Genomic DNA, 17300 nt, shown 5'->3' on the forward strand with positions numbered 1-17300 from the left:
AAATACAACTTACTAGTGTTTCAAATGGAAAAGATAATAGTATACCGCCATTAACTATTTTGAGGAACACTTTTGGAAATTTGTTCATCCTAAGATGGCACCAGTACTTAGATGACCATACCTTTCCACCATCACTTTCTTTGATGACCATGTAGGGTTCTGCACAGTCTGCAATCTCCCCCTGCTGAAGGACCTTTTCAATCTAGCAACAAGAATAATATTAAAGCAAAGTGAGTGTGTTATATTCATATAATGGCATCTATGCTACCTTAAAATTATTTTAATGACAATATTTGATGACACAGAGTATTTTATATATGCTTTCTGATTTTAATATACAAAAATACAGTGTGGAGCTGGATATTGGTGATATATACCTTTAATCTCAGCACTCAGAAGGCAGAGGCAGGCAGAGTTCAAGTGCAGCCTGGTCTACAGAGCAAGTTCCAGGACAGCCAGGGTTACACAGAGAAACCCTGTCTCAAAACACCAGTATGTACGTGTACGTGTGTGTGTGTGTGTGTGTGTGTGTGTGTGTGTGTGTGTGTGTAGTATGGAGACTACCACAGAGTTTCAGAGGAGAAAAAAAAGGAACAAGATATATTAAAAAGATGGTAACAGCAAATGATAATATGATAATAAATTTTTATATGATAGGAATATGTGTGTTTTGTATTTTCTTCCTATTGCTGATAAGAAGTTTCTATTTTAAAACAATAAACATGTGTATATCTACAATAAAAATGCAATAAAAGTTATTTTATAAAACAAAGCCCAGGAGACACACGTAGGAAGTAATAAGCTTATTTTCTTTATTGTTGCTTACAAAGTATAAAAGAGATATGGTCTCTGTAAAAGCCAGGCTGGGAACTAAAACATTCCACAAAATGAATAAATGAACAGAATAAATCATCTATAATTGTGCTCCTTGTATTTCCTGTTAGGGCTGCTTCTCTAGATTTGATAGACAGAAGGAAATGCCTTAAAATGTGTGTTTTCTTTTGTTTGTTTGTTTGTTTGTTTTCAAAGACAGGGTTTCTCTGTAGTTTTGGAGGCTGTCCTGGAACTAGCTCTTGTAGAGCAGGCTGGTCTCCAACTCACAGAGATACACCTGCCTCTGCCTCCCGAGTGCTGGGATTAAAGGTGTGCACCACCACCCCCGCTCGAGATGTGTGTCTTCTTATTCTGCTAATGAGTGCTGGTCCTATCAAGCGTCTACTTCCATTTTGACTCACATTAAGGAGCTGACAATCAATTGTCATAAATATGGGCACCACATTTAGGGGAAAGAAGGGGGAAATTTTGAGATGTTCTAATTCTTTACTCAAAGAAAATCTAAGTGAACTTAGGTGCTAAGACTTAGCTCTATGAGCCCACGTCATTAGTTTAGATTCCTGAAGAAGAAATCTGTTCAACATAGGCCATGGGCACACATTCTTAATAGACACCATTGTAAGTGAGGCAGAAACTACTTGAATCTGAATATCCTACTGATGGAGGTATGTTCAATGGTGTTTCAAAAGAAGTGGCACAGAGCTGCTCAATGGACAGTGACTTCAGGGGTTTGTCGCAGCAGAAAGTCTCTTTTTACAAAAGAGGTTTAAAAGCTCATCCCATTGCCAGTGGCACAAGAGAAGGTTGGCCCTGAGAAATGAAGCACACTGGAAACATGGGCGGAAAGGGCTTGAGTCAGAAACTGACCAGTGTTCCAGATCACCAGCATTCATCCCATCATTATTCATTCAAAAAGTGTGTATTGTGGTAGCTGCTGGGGAGTAGCTATGAACACAATAAACATGGCTCCTTTCCCCCCCAAACTCTGCAGAACAAACTGAAGATAGGTTAATTTTTCCGTGAATTCAACAGCAACAACAACAACAACAACAACAACAAAACAAAAACATGGTCTTGTCTGGTGGTAGTAGAACACACCTTTAATCCCAGCACTCAGCAGGCAGAGGCAGGTGGATCACTATGAATTCAATGTCAGCCTGGTCTACAGAACAAGTTCTAGGACAGCCAAGGCTACACAGAGAAACACTGTGTCGAAAAACCAAACCAAATAACAATAGCAGAAACAACAACAACAAAACACATGGTTTTTAAAATAAATCTTGAGTAGAGATTAAGACTCTTTCAGGGTTGGACTCCACTGGGATTGGAGCCCAGTGGCACAGCACTTACTTTCCATGTACAAGGCTATGAAGTCCATACCCAGCCCCAAGGGAATAAAGGAAGGTAGGAATGGGGAAAAGAAAGAATAGAGATTGGAAGAAGAAAAGGGCTTGGGTAAGAAATCTTCAGTTGGGACTCTACAGCAAGGAATGGACATGCCTTGGCTTTATTTGAAACCCAAAGAAAGGCTGCTCATAATCTAGAACCAAGAGAGTCTAGATCTGAGGGGACCAGGAACTACTATCCCTCTTGCTGCACTGGACCAGGGTGACTTTATAAGGAGAACTTCAGTTTGATTTGAGCACCTCATACATGGTCCTTCCTGGCTGATGGGTAAGCATGCATGAACTAGAATATATGAATCCTCATGTGTGTAGGCATGAGCAGAGGAGCACATTAGGAACAGCTGAGAGTGGTAAGGTTAGGAGGCTACTTTCTAGTATACTCATTAAACCAGGAGAGACAGGTTTAATGTCTACCTTATCAATTTTAAGCATTTTTTATAAAGCTTGAGCTTCACACCCATTCTCACTTGTAGAACAAATCCTTTCATGCACTCAAAATCCTGAACTAAGCTTTTCAGCCTGAAAGAATCCCTCACAGTAATTTATGTGAGAGCTGAACTAGGTGACCTTATCTATTTGAGATCTTGATGTTCATCTTGGGAACAAAAATAAAAAATAAAGTGAGAAGCCCTTTCTTTATCACACAACATCTACCTGGGCTGACTAAACATTACAAGACCACTTACTATGAATCAGAGGGAAGGCAGCTATAACAATGGTCTTAGAAGACAAAGAGGCACCAAGCTGAAAATGCTTTCCAGTGTAGGTCTAAATTTCTTAATTATATCCAGACACCTTAGAATGTGTTTGTTACTGTCAAGTCAGTACACCTCTACATTAAAAAAATTAGAAATGTATACACAGTGGTAGGGACCAACACATTTCTATTATTAGTTAATTATTGTAGGCTAATAAAAATCAAGGAGAGTTGGAAATACAATTAGCTCTAGAATTAGTGTGGTTTTGTTGATTGCACATTGAGAGAACTGTATATTTAACAACAGGGCAGTCAGAGCTGAAATTAAGCTTCCCTGTGTGTTGAATTAAGCACCACAGTGAGAAGCAACAGATACAAATTCTTAGCAAAAGATTTATTTTATAATTTTATTTTCCTTTTCAGTTCTTACAGATGAAATCCAGGACCTGGTACCTGTTAGGCTAGTGCTACCGAGATCTGAGATCCCTGAGGTATGCCTTCCAGTCCTAGCCATGGATTTTAAACTTCCAGAACTTTAAACAGGTCCTTTCAAGCTTTAGTCATCCTTGTGAAATAATATAAAGGAAGTACTCTCCAAGTTACCTGAATTGTTTGGAATCTGTAATCCACTACTATTAGACCACATGGGAATCCAAGTGGTACAGGTACAGGATACCAAGTTAAATGTCCCAAACAAAGAAGTCTGATGGTTCATGAGATCAGACACCTGTGTTTACCTGTTTAGAACTGTTTACAGATCTTTGTCTTAGAGAGTCACTAAGTGCACTTATTTGGCTGGAGGTTGTTGAATGTTTGCTGTCAGATTCAAACTAATGACTTTAACACGTAAAGAAAAAGCTCTGGTCTTCGAAAATCTCCGTCCATGGACAGTCTCCAGTGAAGTGTAGTCTATTTATTTTGTGAAGCTTATTTATAAAGGACCCACAGATTTTGATCACTGGACACATGCCCTGTGATAACAGAGAGTGAAGGGCAGAAAGTGCAGCCACATCTCAAGTTGTCTATCCAAGGCTAGATTGGGGATTGCTGTCCTGTGGGTCCTAGAGAAACATGCTAACACCACCGTGAGACTATCTGAGAGCTTTTGTTCCTCTCACCATGGCAACCTTCCACATCAGGACAGCTGAAGGTGACCTCCTTAGTTAGGAAGGGCCAGGCTTTATCTGTAATTGTGACAACTCCTGGAGGTCAGTCTCATCATCCTTACAGCACAGATGACGAACTCAGTCTCAGAAAGTCTGAGTCACAGCAGGCCATACAGTTTCTGACTGCCCAATAAGGACCACAACCAAGGACTGTAGGGCCTCCAACCCCTAGTTAGTGGAAAGGGAAGTATTGCTGAGAATAAAACAACCTAAACATCACAGAGGACACACAGGCCTGTTTGTGGCTTCTTTCAGCTTTGTTGAATCAGACAACACCAATGTCAGATCATGCTGCTTGGATGGTGTGTAATTACCTTGACAACCAGGTAGATGTCTGAGGATGGGTAGGTGACTGAGAACACTGCAGACCTCGCCTGACTCGATGGGTCGACTGAGGGGGTGTGAGCTCGCAGGAACCCTTTGAACTGGTCAGAGTTCAGGTCACAGTGGAAATTTTCCGAGATCTGTAAATAAGCAGCAAAGGGAACAGTAAGTTAGAACTGTTGTGTTCTTGGTCTAAAATCGCTACAAGCATGAAGAGTCTCTGGGAAAATTTGCTCAAAGAAGCACAACTGTGAATATGGTGTATGGCTAGTGGCTGCTAGAAAGTCTGGTATTTTGTTACAACTTCAATATAGCCTGGAGCCATTTGAGAAAATAATTTTTATTAACTCACCAATATTTCCTGTGTATTAGTGATGTGCAAGGTACTGCCTTGAACAGGAGGAAAACACAGCCTCTGCCTGTTTACAATCAAGGTGAGGGAAAAACTAACACACAACAAACTAGAGTAAAAGCAAATTAAGCCACTACACTCATGTACAGAAGCACCATGGAAGTTCTAAAGTTCTAGAAAGTATAAGAAAATTGGGGTAACAGGGAAAACTATTCATGGATGAGACACTGGAGACAGATGAGTGGTTCTCACATCAACGATCAGCCTCACACACGTACATATATGTGTACACACCCACAAATACACATACACACTCACCCATGCAGCACACACCCCTACACACAAACACACACACTTGATATGCTTTATTGCTACACAAAAGCGAGGTTGAAACATGAACCCAAAGATTTTATTTTCATACCTTTTTTCTTTCTTTAACATCATAGAGGGCAATACTGGCAAACAGAGGCTCAATTTCAATCTCAAACCTGTCAGAGAGAGAGAGAAAAATCAATATGGTTCTAGCCTGGATAAGTGTGAATGTTCTAAAAGTGCATGAACATATAAAATCATTAAAAAACGTGAACATGATTCCAGAAATATAGGGATAACCCCGCCAATGCGAGAGACACAAGGATACTAATGGGGAAATTATGAGAAGTCAATGGAAAATTCCAGATCATTTGAGGTCATGGTGGAGAGCTTGGTGGTGGTACAGCAAGAGAGTGAGTTGAATGGAATTCTGGTCTAATCCAAAACACTACTTCATATGCACGTCATGCTGGGGACTCATAAATGCCAGACAAGTAGTCTGCCACGAACCTACACCCCAGCCCCAACAGTACTTACTCCTATTGTAGCTGTTATTTCTTTAAAGAATAGTCTCTATCTCACAGGCAATGGACTTGCTTGTGTTGATATTAAATCTCACTATTTGGGAGATGGAAAGATGGCTCAGCAGTTAAAAGCAAGCACTGCTCCTGTAGAGACACCTAGTTTGATTTCCAGAATCAACAACAGGAAACTCACAAATTCCTATAATTCCAGTTCCAGAAGATCTGACACCCTCTTCTCCACTCTGCAGGTAACTGCCCTCTTACGCACATACCCTCCTCCCCAACATGTACACATAATTAAAATATAAATAAAATGCTCCAAAGGTCTACTATTCAATTCTAAGGAATAAGACTTTTTAGATAGTTAAAAAGTACCAAAGGCCTCGAGAAATACAGTAGGATAACTCATGTTCAACAGGCCAACCTACTACACAGTGATAGCAAACTCCACCTGGCAAGGCTGTGGAGTCACTGACTGTAGAAATCAGTTGATCCTGTCTGCAATTTCTCTCACGAGTCACTTCATCTCTTCCCTATGAATAATAGCTTTGGGTGATTCCCACGTGTGTGTGTGTGTGTGTGTGTGTGTGTGTGTGTGTGTGTGTGTGTGTGTATGTGTTCATCTCATGAAAATATTCCATCTTCTGGGCACATATATCTATGGGAAGTAAAGAGGATGACTCTTCATTTGGCTGTGTAATCTTGATATATAGAATATATATACTGCATGCTTTGTCTTCTCAAAAAGGTCCCAGAGAAAAGAATTTCTTCTCATTCGGGTATCAGTAGTAAAGAGCGCCCCACTGCTTACCCTGAGGCTGGAAGCAGCAGCCTCCGAATCTTATACTACATAGCCTTAGCTTTTCCCTTGGATACAGCACTGAAAAGTCCCGTTTAACCAGTGAACATTTGCTGAAAATGCTAATATGGATCAAATGCCACCCAGTTTCCTTCTCCAGCTGAGGTCAGTTGCCATGGCTACTGTGACACTGTATTCCCAGCCACCCTTGAAAGCTAAAGCAAAAGCCAGTGCGCAGAAAGCACAAAGCTACAGTGTCTCTTCCCCTTTTTTCTACATTTATCAATTATAAGCTTCTAGCTTAACCAGCCACACAAATGTAGTTTTATGTACTAACACCCCTTCTCCCTTCTTAGAAATCACAACCCCTTACTCCATTAGCCTCTTACTCTGTGCATGGATGGTGATAGTTGTACAACAATCTTGCACTCAACACCACTGAACTACACATCAAAAATGGTGGATTTTGTTACTTACATTGGTCGCACACACTGCAAATACCTATTATCATTCTTTCTCTTGTCAGAAAAATAGCATTTTTTTCCTTTTTTCAGTTTTTTGAGATGGGGGTTTTGTTTTGTAGCTCAGGCTGGCACTAGAGACTAGTGTGATCCCCCTGCCTTTGTCTTTTTAGTGCTGGGATTACAAGCTGAGCCCACATGCCAGGCAGCAAATAGAACTTTAATTGAGGGTTTGCTGTGCGGTGGTTCTCCATACCTCCTGTATTTTAACCATGTACTGTGTGATATGCTAAGGTTCTGAGCACTGCTGTGTGATAGTTAGATGGGTACTGAGTGTTAGGTTCTTGTGGTCCAGGGGAGAGTGCTCCTCACACATGCCAGCCCCTTTCCTCTTCACACTCCTGTTCTACAGGGAAGGGAGGTGCAGAGGTATGAAGTGACCTGGCAAAGCTCACCCAGCTAGGAACTTCAGAGGCAGGTTGCAAGGCAAAGGCTTTTCCTGCATTGTTTTTCCAGGTGTGGTCCTCAGACACCAGTATCTGAGGCAACCATGCAGGAGTTCTGGGTCCCTCCGGGACCTGCTGAAGCAGAATCCCTTCTGGGAGATGGCTATGGGAGGCCTGCATTAAGACCACTCCCTGACAGTATTCAGTGTACATTAATGTTCTGATGCCAAAGAGAGTCCTCTGAATGGAGGTCACTTTGTGTATGAGGGTATTAAATTTTAAACTAAAAGATTCCCCTGCCTGAAATACTGTTGTGGGATACTTTGATCAAACTCTGACACTCCCAAGACTGCCCAATAAAGTTAAACCTTGAATCAGGGGGCAGAGCCAGCAACTGGCTAACCAGAATTGGTCATAGAAAAGCCAGAAATTTGGATAGAGAAGACAAACAGGAAGGAAATGGTGGAGAGCTTCCTCTTGGTTTTGGGGATGAGGAAAGAGATGTGTTTTTTCAGTGCCTCTGGCCAAAAAGCAAGGTCAGCTAGTTGCTACTTAGCCTCTCAGAGCTAGCAGGTTTTCACCCCAGCCTTTGACTTCTGAGTCTATTCATAAGTAGAATGATAGACACTTAATTTAAACCTACAAATTATGGTCACAGCAAAGCCAGGGCTGCAGGACAAAAGCCCTTCCAGGCCTCAGCCTGAGTGGCCTGCAGGGCGCTGACAGAGGGGCCATGGGGTGGCAGATGATAATTAAAATATCAGTAGATTCATGTGCAGTCGCTAAGATGACAGAAAAACATCAAAATACAAAACAGAAAAATATTCCATAGTCACTTTTTTTCTTGCTACTCAGAATTTGCAGAATTGACACCACTGCAATTCTTTTTTCTCTGTCCTTGAGGCTTTATCTGCTTCCAAAAGGAAAGTGGGAATGATGACAGAGATGAAAACTTTTTTAGAAATTTCCTAGCTAATAAACTCCATGGTATTGTAGACAGAATTTCACATATCAACATCAATGGTAAAGTGTCTTCTATACTGTTGTTAGTTTTACTATTCATACTTTCAAATTTAAAATTTCTTTTTTAAAATCCAGTTTATAGTTAGGATCATTTCTTTGATTTGTCTCTTCTCTCAAGGGTGTACAAATATGAACGCCACTTAAATCACTTGAACAGGCCAAGGACATTGGCTACTCATATCAGTTCTACCTAATCTATTTAATTTCTCCTTTAGGACCTGGGAAAACATTAGAAACTGGCTTGAAAATTCTCATTAAAGAAACTCAAGTGACTCCATGTTTTTTAAATAATTCATGTCTAGCTCAGCAGGACAAGTTTCCCAACCTGTCAGAACAGCTGCTGTGGTTTATGTACTAGATAGGTCTGGAAGACTTGGTGACAATCGTCCTTGGAGGAAGTTCCTCTAGTCCCAGAGACAAACTCACAGCATCTAAAAGTATAGCATGACTGAGTGTATCGTGGGGGTGAGTGTGGCAGAGAGTAGTGCAGACTTCCTGAACACAAGTATACCATGGGGGTGAATGTGCAGACAAAAGGCTCTGACACCCACCCCGAGGAATTGGCTAAAGTGAAAGGGGATACAACAAAGCCAGCACTGGTCAATCAGTGCATGAGCCGAGGGACAGAACCCGAGAGACGAAACATCAGAATCACAGGGTAGGTCACCTGGTCTAATAGCTTCATTTTTTAAAGAAAGAACCAAATTCCCAGAGAAGATGACGGGGTGGAAACACAGAATCCCAATGTCCATTTACAAACTGGGAACTATGGAAGTGAGCCTCACGATGACTATGAGATAGATGGCCTTACTGTGTGTGAAAAATGCTTGGCTTATGTACTCTCCTCAGCAGGAAACCAGGGCCTTGCATATGCTAAGGACATTGTCTACCACTGAGGTAAATACCTCCCATATTTACAAAAAGGCCTGTGATGTGAGAAGTAGAAAAGCTCATCTCTAAAGTCTGCAGGGAGGAAGAGCAGCTTGCAGGCACTCTTGGGGAGCACACAGCAATGTGCTGGGGTGCATGAAGGAAGTAATACCGTATTTCACTTACTTCATTCTTTACATTTTCTCACTTACGTACATTTTATAATGAAGACAATATTTTAATATGTCAATATTTAATATTTTAATATTTTAATAAATTAAAATAATTTAATTTTAATTTTATGTGTGTGTGTGTGTGTGTGTGTGTGTGTGTGTGTGTGTGTGTGTGTGCACGTGCGTGTGCGTGCATTGTCAAGAGTTTATGAGCAAACATGAACTGATTCTGGAGCACTGCTGGCTTCATTTATTGTGGTGTTAGGGAATTGTGCTGGCTAATTTTATGTCAACTTGACAAAGACTGAAAGGAGGGAACCCAAACTGAGAAAATGTCTTCCTAAGATTGGGCTGCAGGCAAGTCTGTAGAGCATTTTCTTAATTAGTGATTGATGGGGGAGGGCCCAGCACGTCATGGTTGAGGCCACCCCTTGGCAGGTGGTCCTGGAAAGAAGGCCAAGCAAATCATGGAGAGCAAGCTGGTGAGCAGCACTCCTCTGTGGCCTCTGCATCAGCCCCTGCCTCTATGATCCCGCCCTGTTTGTGTTCCTTCCCTGACTTCTTCAGTGATGGACTATAGATGTGGAAGCATAAACCAAATAAATCCCTTCCTTGTCAATTTGCTTTTGGTTGCGGTGTTTCATCAAAGCCACAGTAACCCAACTTAAGACAGGGATCAAACTGAGGAGCTCAAATTTACACATGCCAGGAAAGTACTCTACCACCTAGTTACAGCTCCAACCTATAGTTGTTTTTCTTAATCTAGGAAAATTAACAATTACCTTCTATGCCTAACTTTTCTAGACACCTGCGTTTGCTACATATCATAGAAAATTGGTTGTTAAAGGTTTGGCACAAATAGAATCCAGATCTAGTCAACTCTACGCTCTACTCTTTCTATTAGCTCAATGCTCCCTTCTACTGAAAAGATGCTGGGAGAATCTTCCCGAGGAGGGCTGATGATTCTGGCATAGTTTTATCTAAAAAGCAAGGTGGACATCAGTACAGTGTGTTTGGTACTCACTTCAGAGTCAGCACTTTGACCAGTATTCTGTTGCCCAGATGTTCCTTGGGACATTCCGGCACTGGACGTATTTCCACAGCATCCTCCTGTTATGATCACACAGTAAAGAAATCCTTAGCAACTTTCCACGGGGCTTTGTGATTGCAGTAAAGCCCGAGAGGAAGGGTTGCCCTCCTTGTTCCTGCCTTATTTCTAATGGCAGAATAATTCAAGAGAGAGAGAGAGAGAGAGAGAGAGAGAGAGAGGAGTTTGCCATCCGTGCATCAACGTTCAAAGCCAGCATGTACATACAGTAAGCATCCATCCTCTCGGAAATGGAGCACGTGAGCATCTAAGAGAAAGAGACTGGGGAGGAAGGAAGGAAGGAACTACAAACATAGCTGTGGACCAGGAACTTCTACCAGGCTGCATTGCAAAAATGTACAGCTCTAGCCTGTTTCCCCCTCTGAAGCTCCAAATACACCTTCAGAACACTTCTCTTTCCAGATTTTCTTTTAAACTTATATTTACTCCATGTGTTTGTTGGGGTGCCTGCTTGTGTACTGTGTGTCACTTCATGGTAACTCTGTACCCAGTTTGGTGGGATAATCCAAGTGGTAAACTCCCCATAGCTCCACCCTCCCTCCCCACCCCATAGCTCCCATCGCTGAGGGCCCAGGTGGCATCCTGGAACCGCTGACTTCCCTTCAGAGGAGCGGGGCCTCTGAAGACCAGCTGGGACTTTCAAGATTCCCGGAGCAGATACATGTGCAGGGAAGACCCACTTACTAGAAAAGATATCAGTTATGTATTTCTAACAGTGGCTTTGGTTTGAATTACAACTTTCAGAATCTTCTTTGAAATGAGCTCCAGTTGAGGAAAATTTAAATATATGTTGAAGTAGATAGAGTTATAAAGTGAACCACTGTTTATGCACACGTGGTGCCAACTTCGGCTCAGGCCACCTGTTTTGTCTATATCCTCCCTTGGCAGTTCCCCACGCTTAATACTGAATTATTTAAAAGCAAGTTCCCAGGGTTGGAGAGATGGCTCAGAGGTTAAGAGCACCGACTACTCTTCCAGAGGTCCTGAGCTCAATTTCCAGCAACCACATGGTGGTTCACAACCACCTGTTATGAGATCTGGTGCCCTCTTCTGGTGTGCAGATACGCATGGAAGCAGAATGTTGTATACATAATAAATAAATAAAATAAAATTATATCATTTTTTTAAAAAAGCAAGTTCCCACACATATAGTTTCATCTGCAAGTATTTTAGTACACATGGGACTTTTTAAAATATCAATAATAACAATGACCTAAAAACTAACTACAATTTCTTACTGTCACTAAATATTTTGCATCAGTTTGTTAAATCAGGATCTAAACAAGGTTCATATTCATGCTTTACTTTTAGAGAATGCATTTCCTAGGCTTCCTGTATCTGAATTTACTGAGGCTTCACATTTATCAGAAACAGGAGATAAAAACCCCAGTCGCACAAGGAAGAAATGGGATGCTTTAGTGGATTCCTGAGGTTTTCATCTTTCTGAGATGTATTTATATGTATCTATGTGTGTAAAAACATGTGTGTACGCCTATGTATGTGCCTATGTGTGTATATACATGTATATGGTTTATGTGTATGTCTGTATATATGAGTTTGTATGTTTGTGTTTGTTTATGTGTATGTATAGGTGTATGTGTGTGTACAGTATAGGTGCATGTGTGTGTATAGTATAGGTGCATGTGTGTGTTTATATATGTGTCTCTTTGTGTTTATGTATACATATATGTGTATGTACATATGTGTATGTATGTGTATTTATGTGTGTATTTACACGTATGAGGTTTATGTGTATATATGTATGTGTATACAAGTTTATGTGTGTTTCTGTATGTGTATGTAAAGGTGTATGTGTGTGTTTATATGTTTGTATGTATTGTATGTATGTGTATATGTGTGCATGAGTTTGAGTGTGATTGTGTATGTGTGTATGTTTAGGTGTATGTATGTATATACAAGTGTATGTGTGTGTTTGTGTGTGTGTGTGTGTGTGTGTGTGTGTGTGTGTGTGTGTGAGTGTGTGTAAAAGAGAAGAGAAGAGAAGGAGGAAGAGGGAAAGCATGATAGTCTTCCATTTATTGATCCCATGGATCCAGCAGCCAACTCCACATTTGGCTCCCTAGGATTTGGTTATGAGAGTCCGTGAGTACAGCCTCCTCTTTTTAAAGTGTTTTTTAGTTGGGTTCCATCACTTGTAACCAAGAGATGGCAGTCAACTCCTCCGTGATGTGGAGTGGAAGGAGGGAATCTTTCCTGGGGATTGACACAGAAGATGCCCATTACAGGAAGAGTCTGACCCAGGAAAGGGCTTGCACGGTGAAAACTTGGCAGCTGAATCCCACTTTGGTCTTTTCTACAGACTCTTAAAATTTCAACAAAAGGATTTGCCCTTCTAATGTTCTTTATTTGGAAACAAAATAGTAGTAACATAAAATAATCTTATTAGTGTTCTATTAAAAAAATCAGCATTTATAATCCTTTTAGAGCAAACAGAATTCACCTCTGTTCCACGGGACTTTCTTGGCTAAGGTTCAAACAACAAGCACAAACATGATTTCTTTGAGAACAACTTCAAATAATAAAGGGTGGGTGTAGAGGCTCTCAAGCATTTTACACATTCCAGTTTACAAGTAGCTGCCATGGTAATTACACAGCATTCCTCTCCACTCAATAAAAGCAGGTCACTGGGACCTGAGCTAAGAAAGAACGTTCAGCACCCATCTGAATTTCTGCATTGTCTCAAAAACCATAAAACAAAGATCCTTCAAAAACAGTTTATGGTTCATTCTCTGAGTCAAGTCAGACTGGAAATCCTCCTATTCAATCCAGGGAGACTCTGATGGTGAATGTCTGACTCATCCTGTCCCTTCCTGTACTTTCTTCTCTCATCTGATGTCCCCTTTAGCCTCTCTCTCTCTGGTTTGCAGGGTTACATCCTAGCTGTCCTAGACCAGGCTGGTTTTGAACTCACAGAGATCTGCCTGCCTCTGCCTTCTGGGATTAAAGGTGTGTACCCCACTGCCCACCACTTTAGTCTCTTATGTTACATTTGGCATCCCCATCACAGAAATAAACAGAAAAGGGAGAAAGTAAAGGCCACACCCGTCAGATTTAATATTTTTTGACAAATCTCATATTTTAGTCTTAATGTGGTGAATAAAAGTTGAAAAGTTAGAAAAACTGACTTTTAAAACATGTCTGTGTTTCAGTGGTATGTGCTAGTGACTGGGTCATCATATACAGGCATGTAAGCCAACATAAACATTGTTAGGGCCCCCGCTTTTAGTTTACTTCACCTGCTGAATCTTGAACATGATGCTTAAATGTTTCTTCCTTAGTTTCTAATTCAAAATATGGCAATGGTAATATTGCCCACATTCTTCCTAATTTATTTTTAAAAAATACTTAAAAGTGATAATAAATTTATTCTTATGGGATAAAATGGGATGTTTTATGCATTCATTGTAGGAAGATTTGTATACATTACTTTGCCAAATTTTCTTTTTGTTTGGTGGTAAGAAACTTAAGTCTATTTTTATGAACAACTTAATATACACTACCTTATCATTAATTGTGTTCATCATACAGTAAAATCCAGTGCTCCAGTTTAACTGAAACTTTGTCTCTTTTGATCAATCTTTCTCTCCTATCTGTCCAACCACAGGTCTTAGTTATTTCCTTTCTATTTTCTATGAAACAGTTTTTACATGCCCCATATACGAAAGATATTTCATGTGTGTGTGTGTGTGTGTGTGTGTGTGTGTGTGTGTGAGTGTGTGTGTGTGTGTGTGTGTGTGTGTGTGGTGTGAGTGTGTGTGTGTGTGTGTGTGTGTGTGAGTGTGTGTGTGTGTGTGTGTGAGTGTGTGTGTGTGCTGGCACACGCGTGTATAGGTGTGTGTACTTGGCCATGTGAGCCATAAGTCCTCATTAGGTTTCTTCCTTAATACCTTATTTTGAGTGAAAGTCTCACACTGAACCTGGACTCATCATTTCAGTTAGATTGGCAGAGCCCCCAGAAGCCTCTATTTCTGCCCAGGGCTGGAGTTATGGATATATACCACATGTCCAGTGTTTATGCAGGCGCTGGGCAGCAAGCACTTTCCCCACTGAGCCATCTCCCCAGCCCCAGGACACTCACTGACTTATTTAAAGGAGAGCAATCCTTTTCTCAATGTGTCAGATTGCTCTCCATTTTTTCCATTTATTTATATATTTGTGTGGGCCGGGGGTGGGAGCTGGTGGAGGCCAGAGAATAACCTTCTGGAATTGGTTCTCTCACTGTATAATGTGGGTTCTGGGGATCGAACTCTGGTCATCTGTCTTGGTGATGTGTACCATTGCCCACTACTCCCTCTTTCTGGTCCCAAGATATTTACTTTTAATCTGCTTCATATGATTTGAAGCTCCAGACAAAACTGCAACTAAGATAAGTAGATAAGAAACCAAGATGAGCCGGGCGGTGGTGGTACAAGCCTTTAGTCCCAGCACTCGGGATCACTGTGAATTCGAGACCAGCCTGGTCTACAAGAACTAGTTCCAGGACAGCCTCCAAAGCCACAGAGAAACCCTGCCTCAAAAAACCAAAACCAACAAACAAAAAAACAAGAAACCAAGATGATAGGAAAACAAAGACAGAAGAGAGGAGCAACTGAGGGACCTGAATGTAAGCCGCTGTGTTGGCTGGTGGGGATCAGAAATGTGACTGGCAAGGAATTCTAAGGACTTGAGGGACACTTCCCCTTACATACTCCTAAGGGTGGGGCTGGATGATGAGCAGGTCACTGTCCTGTCTGACATTGCCACAGTAAACTTGATGCTGCATCTCCTTCCTGTTGCTTCGTGTTGTCCCTGCCCCCCTCCCACAGACCTGTGGGAAGTGAATCAGAGAAGGCTGGGTCACAGGAGCAGCACTGCACAGGGACAGGTCAGGCTTTCTGATAGCTTGCTTGGTCCGGGAACCAAATCTCAAAGATTTACATCCATAGACAGGTGCATTATTTTTTTTTATACAAAATTTCCCCAAATCTTATTCATTTTTACTATTTGTGTGTGCATGTTTGTATGTGTACACCTGGGCACGTGTGTGCCACAATGGGTATGTAGAGGTCAGAGGACAACTTTGTGGGGTCAGTTCTCTCCTACCACTTTTATGCCAATTCTAGGGATCAAACTCGGGTCTGCAGGCTTGCAGAGCAAGCACTCTGTCTACTGAGCCACCTCGCCAGCCCCTAGGTCTTAGTTCTTGCAACTGAACTTTCTATAAAACTTGAACAGCAGAGATAGAGCAGCTGGCTGTTCTGGCAAGACCTGGAAGTGTAGGGAACCTGACATGCAATGGTAAAGGCTGAAAACCTCACACAAAACAAGGAGCCAAAACACATAAGGCTCCAAGGATGGCTACCTCTCATGTCATCCAAAGTGACTCCAGGCAACGTCTAAATTGCTCTGGGCCAACTTCAGTAAATAAAGAGTGAACTTGATTAAATAAAAAGGTGGGAAAACAGGATTCTAAAGCTTCACACACAGGGAGCATGGCTGTGATTATCTCTGCCCAGAGTATGTTCAAAGCAGGTGTTTTCATGTGCTCATCTGGGCCACTGGGGGGATGGGGGAGGGAGGGTTCTTAACACCAAGCTTTTAAGTAATGTGTGTGTTTCTGATGGATTAGTAGTGAAACACACCCCCAGGTAATTGGATGGTTGGCTCTGAGCGGGACTCTGTACACAGACCCTTGAAATGTTTAGAGGATTAAGTGCTATTTCTAGTTATTGTTGTAAGAATCCCATCAGTATAATGATCAGCAAGCAGCTCTGTGAAAAACAGTGAGCACCCTGACACCCTGACATTCACACAGTTCTCTGCAGGGGCAGAGAGCAGAAAAATGCTTCAGTTTTTTGTTGTCGCCAATATTCTTGCCTATGGAAACCCGCACCCACCTCGTCCACAGATGGATACAGGGCAAAGAGCTCAGCTGGTCGATTGGTCTTGCGGGCCTCCTCTTTCTTCTTCTCAAAGTCCTCAGCACTGAGAAGCTGCAGCAGGTTTTCTAGCCGCTCATCAGGCTGCAGGCTGCGGAGGTCGAAGTCACAAGTAGTGAGGGGGCCCTTCTCAGACACATCACACAGCACTTTTAACTGACGGGGTCCTGTCTGTTAGAGAAAACAATTGACTTTCATGAGGGTCTAGGGGCACACATGAGAACTAGGCTCAGGGGCAATTCAAGACTGCTCTAGTGGGGTCTATAGAATCTCAGGTCTCAAGAAGGTTTTTTTGTTTTGTTTTGTTTTGAACAAACTAAGGACTTGACACAACTGGTCTTGTCTTCCTGACTATCCTGAAGTAAGGTGCTCTTTCCTTGGAAGCATGCCATTATTCATCAGGTAGACAAGCCAGTCCTGAGCAAGGATTTGAAACAACATTGTGCTCCTAGTAGTTGTTGGCTGAAGCTGAGTCTCTTGGGAACCACACTCACATCTCAGCTCAGAGCCAAACAGAGTTGGGACAAAGAGACTAGACTTCGAACTTAGTCAATTTCAGAGCTTGGGATTTAAGGCTAGAAAATAAGATGAACTCTTAAGAGCCTTCAAAAAACGCATAGACACTCAAAACCTGAATGTTAAGTTTACAAATACAGATATATGGGATTAGGGGTATACTTAGTCACTACAGCAGAGCCAGTGTGAGGCTGGGTGCCCCACACAAGTAACCACAGGACTTTAGTAATGACTATAGGAGCAAGCACCAACAAAGAAAAACTGCATGGGCTACTCAAGCAACAGCTTACAGCTGCAGTGGGAACTCATTCGCCTGTTTGTCTTCTCACCTACACATGAGCCCAATGGAC

At 41.8% G+C, this 17300-nt stretch overlaps 1 protein-coding gene across 2 annotated transcripts in view; it reads right to left on the reverse strand.

Annotated features, from left to right (window-relative positions):
• The window catches only part of Dock8 (dedicator of cytokinesis 8), a 197814-nt gene that overhangs the window by 108343 nt on the left and 72171 nt on the right, over positions 1-17300 (reverse strand). For both annotated transcript variants that reach the window (XM_027406492.2, XM_027406491.2), the window contains exons 6-10: positions 16393-16605; positions 10412-10497; positions 5201-5267; positions 4418-4567; positions 122-202 (exon numbers count right to left, since the gene is read on the reverse strand). In XM_027406492.2, the coding sequence (XP_027262293.1) occupies positions 122-202; positions 4418-4567; positions 5201-5267; positions 10412-10497; positions 16393-16605 (597 nt within the window). The remainder of the gene's footprint in view (positions 1-121; positions 203-4417; positions 4568-5200; positions 5268-10411; positions 10498-16392; positions 16606-17300) is intronic.

Source organism: Cricetulus griseus, chromosome 3 (assembly GCF_003668045.3).
Source record: "Cricetulus griseus strain 17A/GY chromosome 3, alternate assembly CriGri-PICRH-1.0, whole genome shotgun sequence".
NCBI lineage: Eukaryota > Metazoa > Chordata > Mammalia > Rodentia > Cricetidae > Cricetulus > Cricetulus griseus.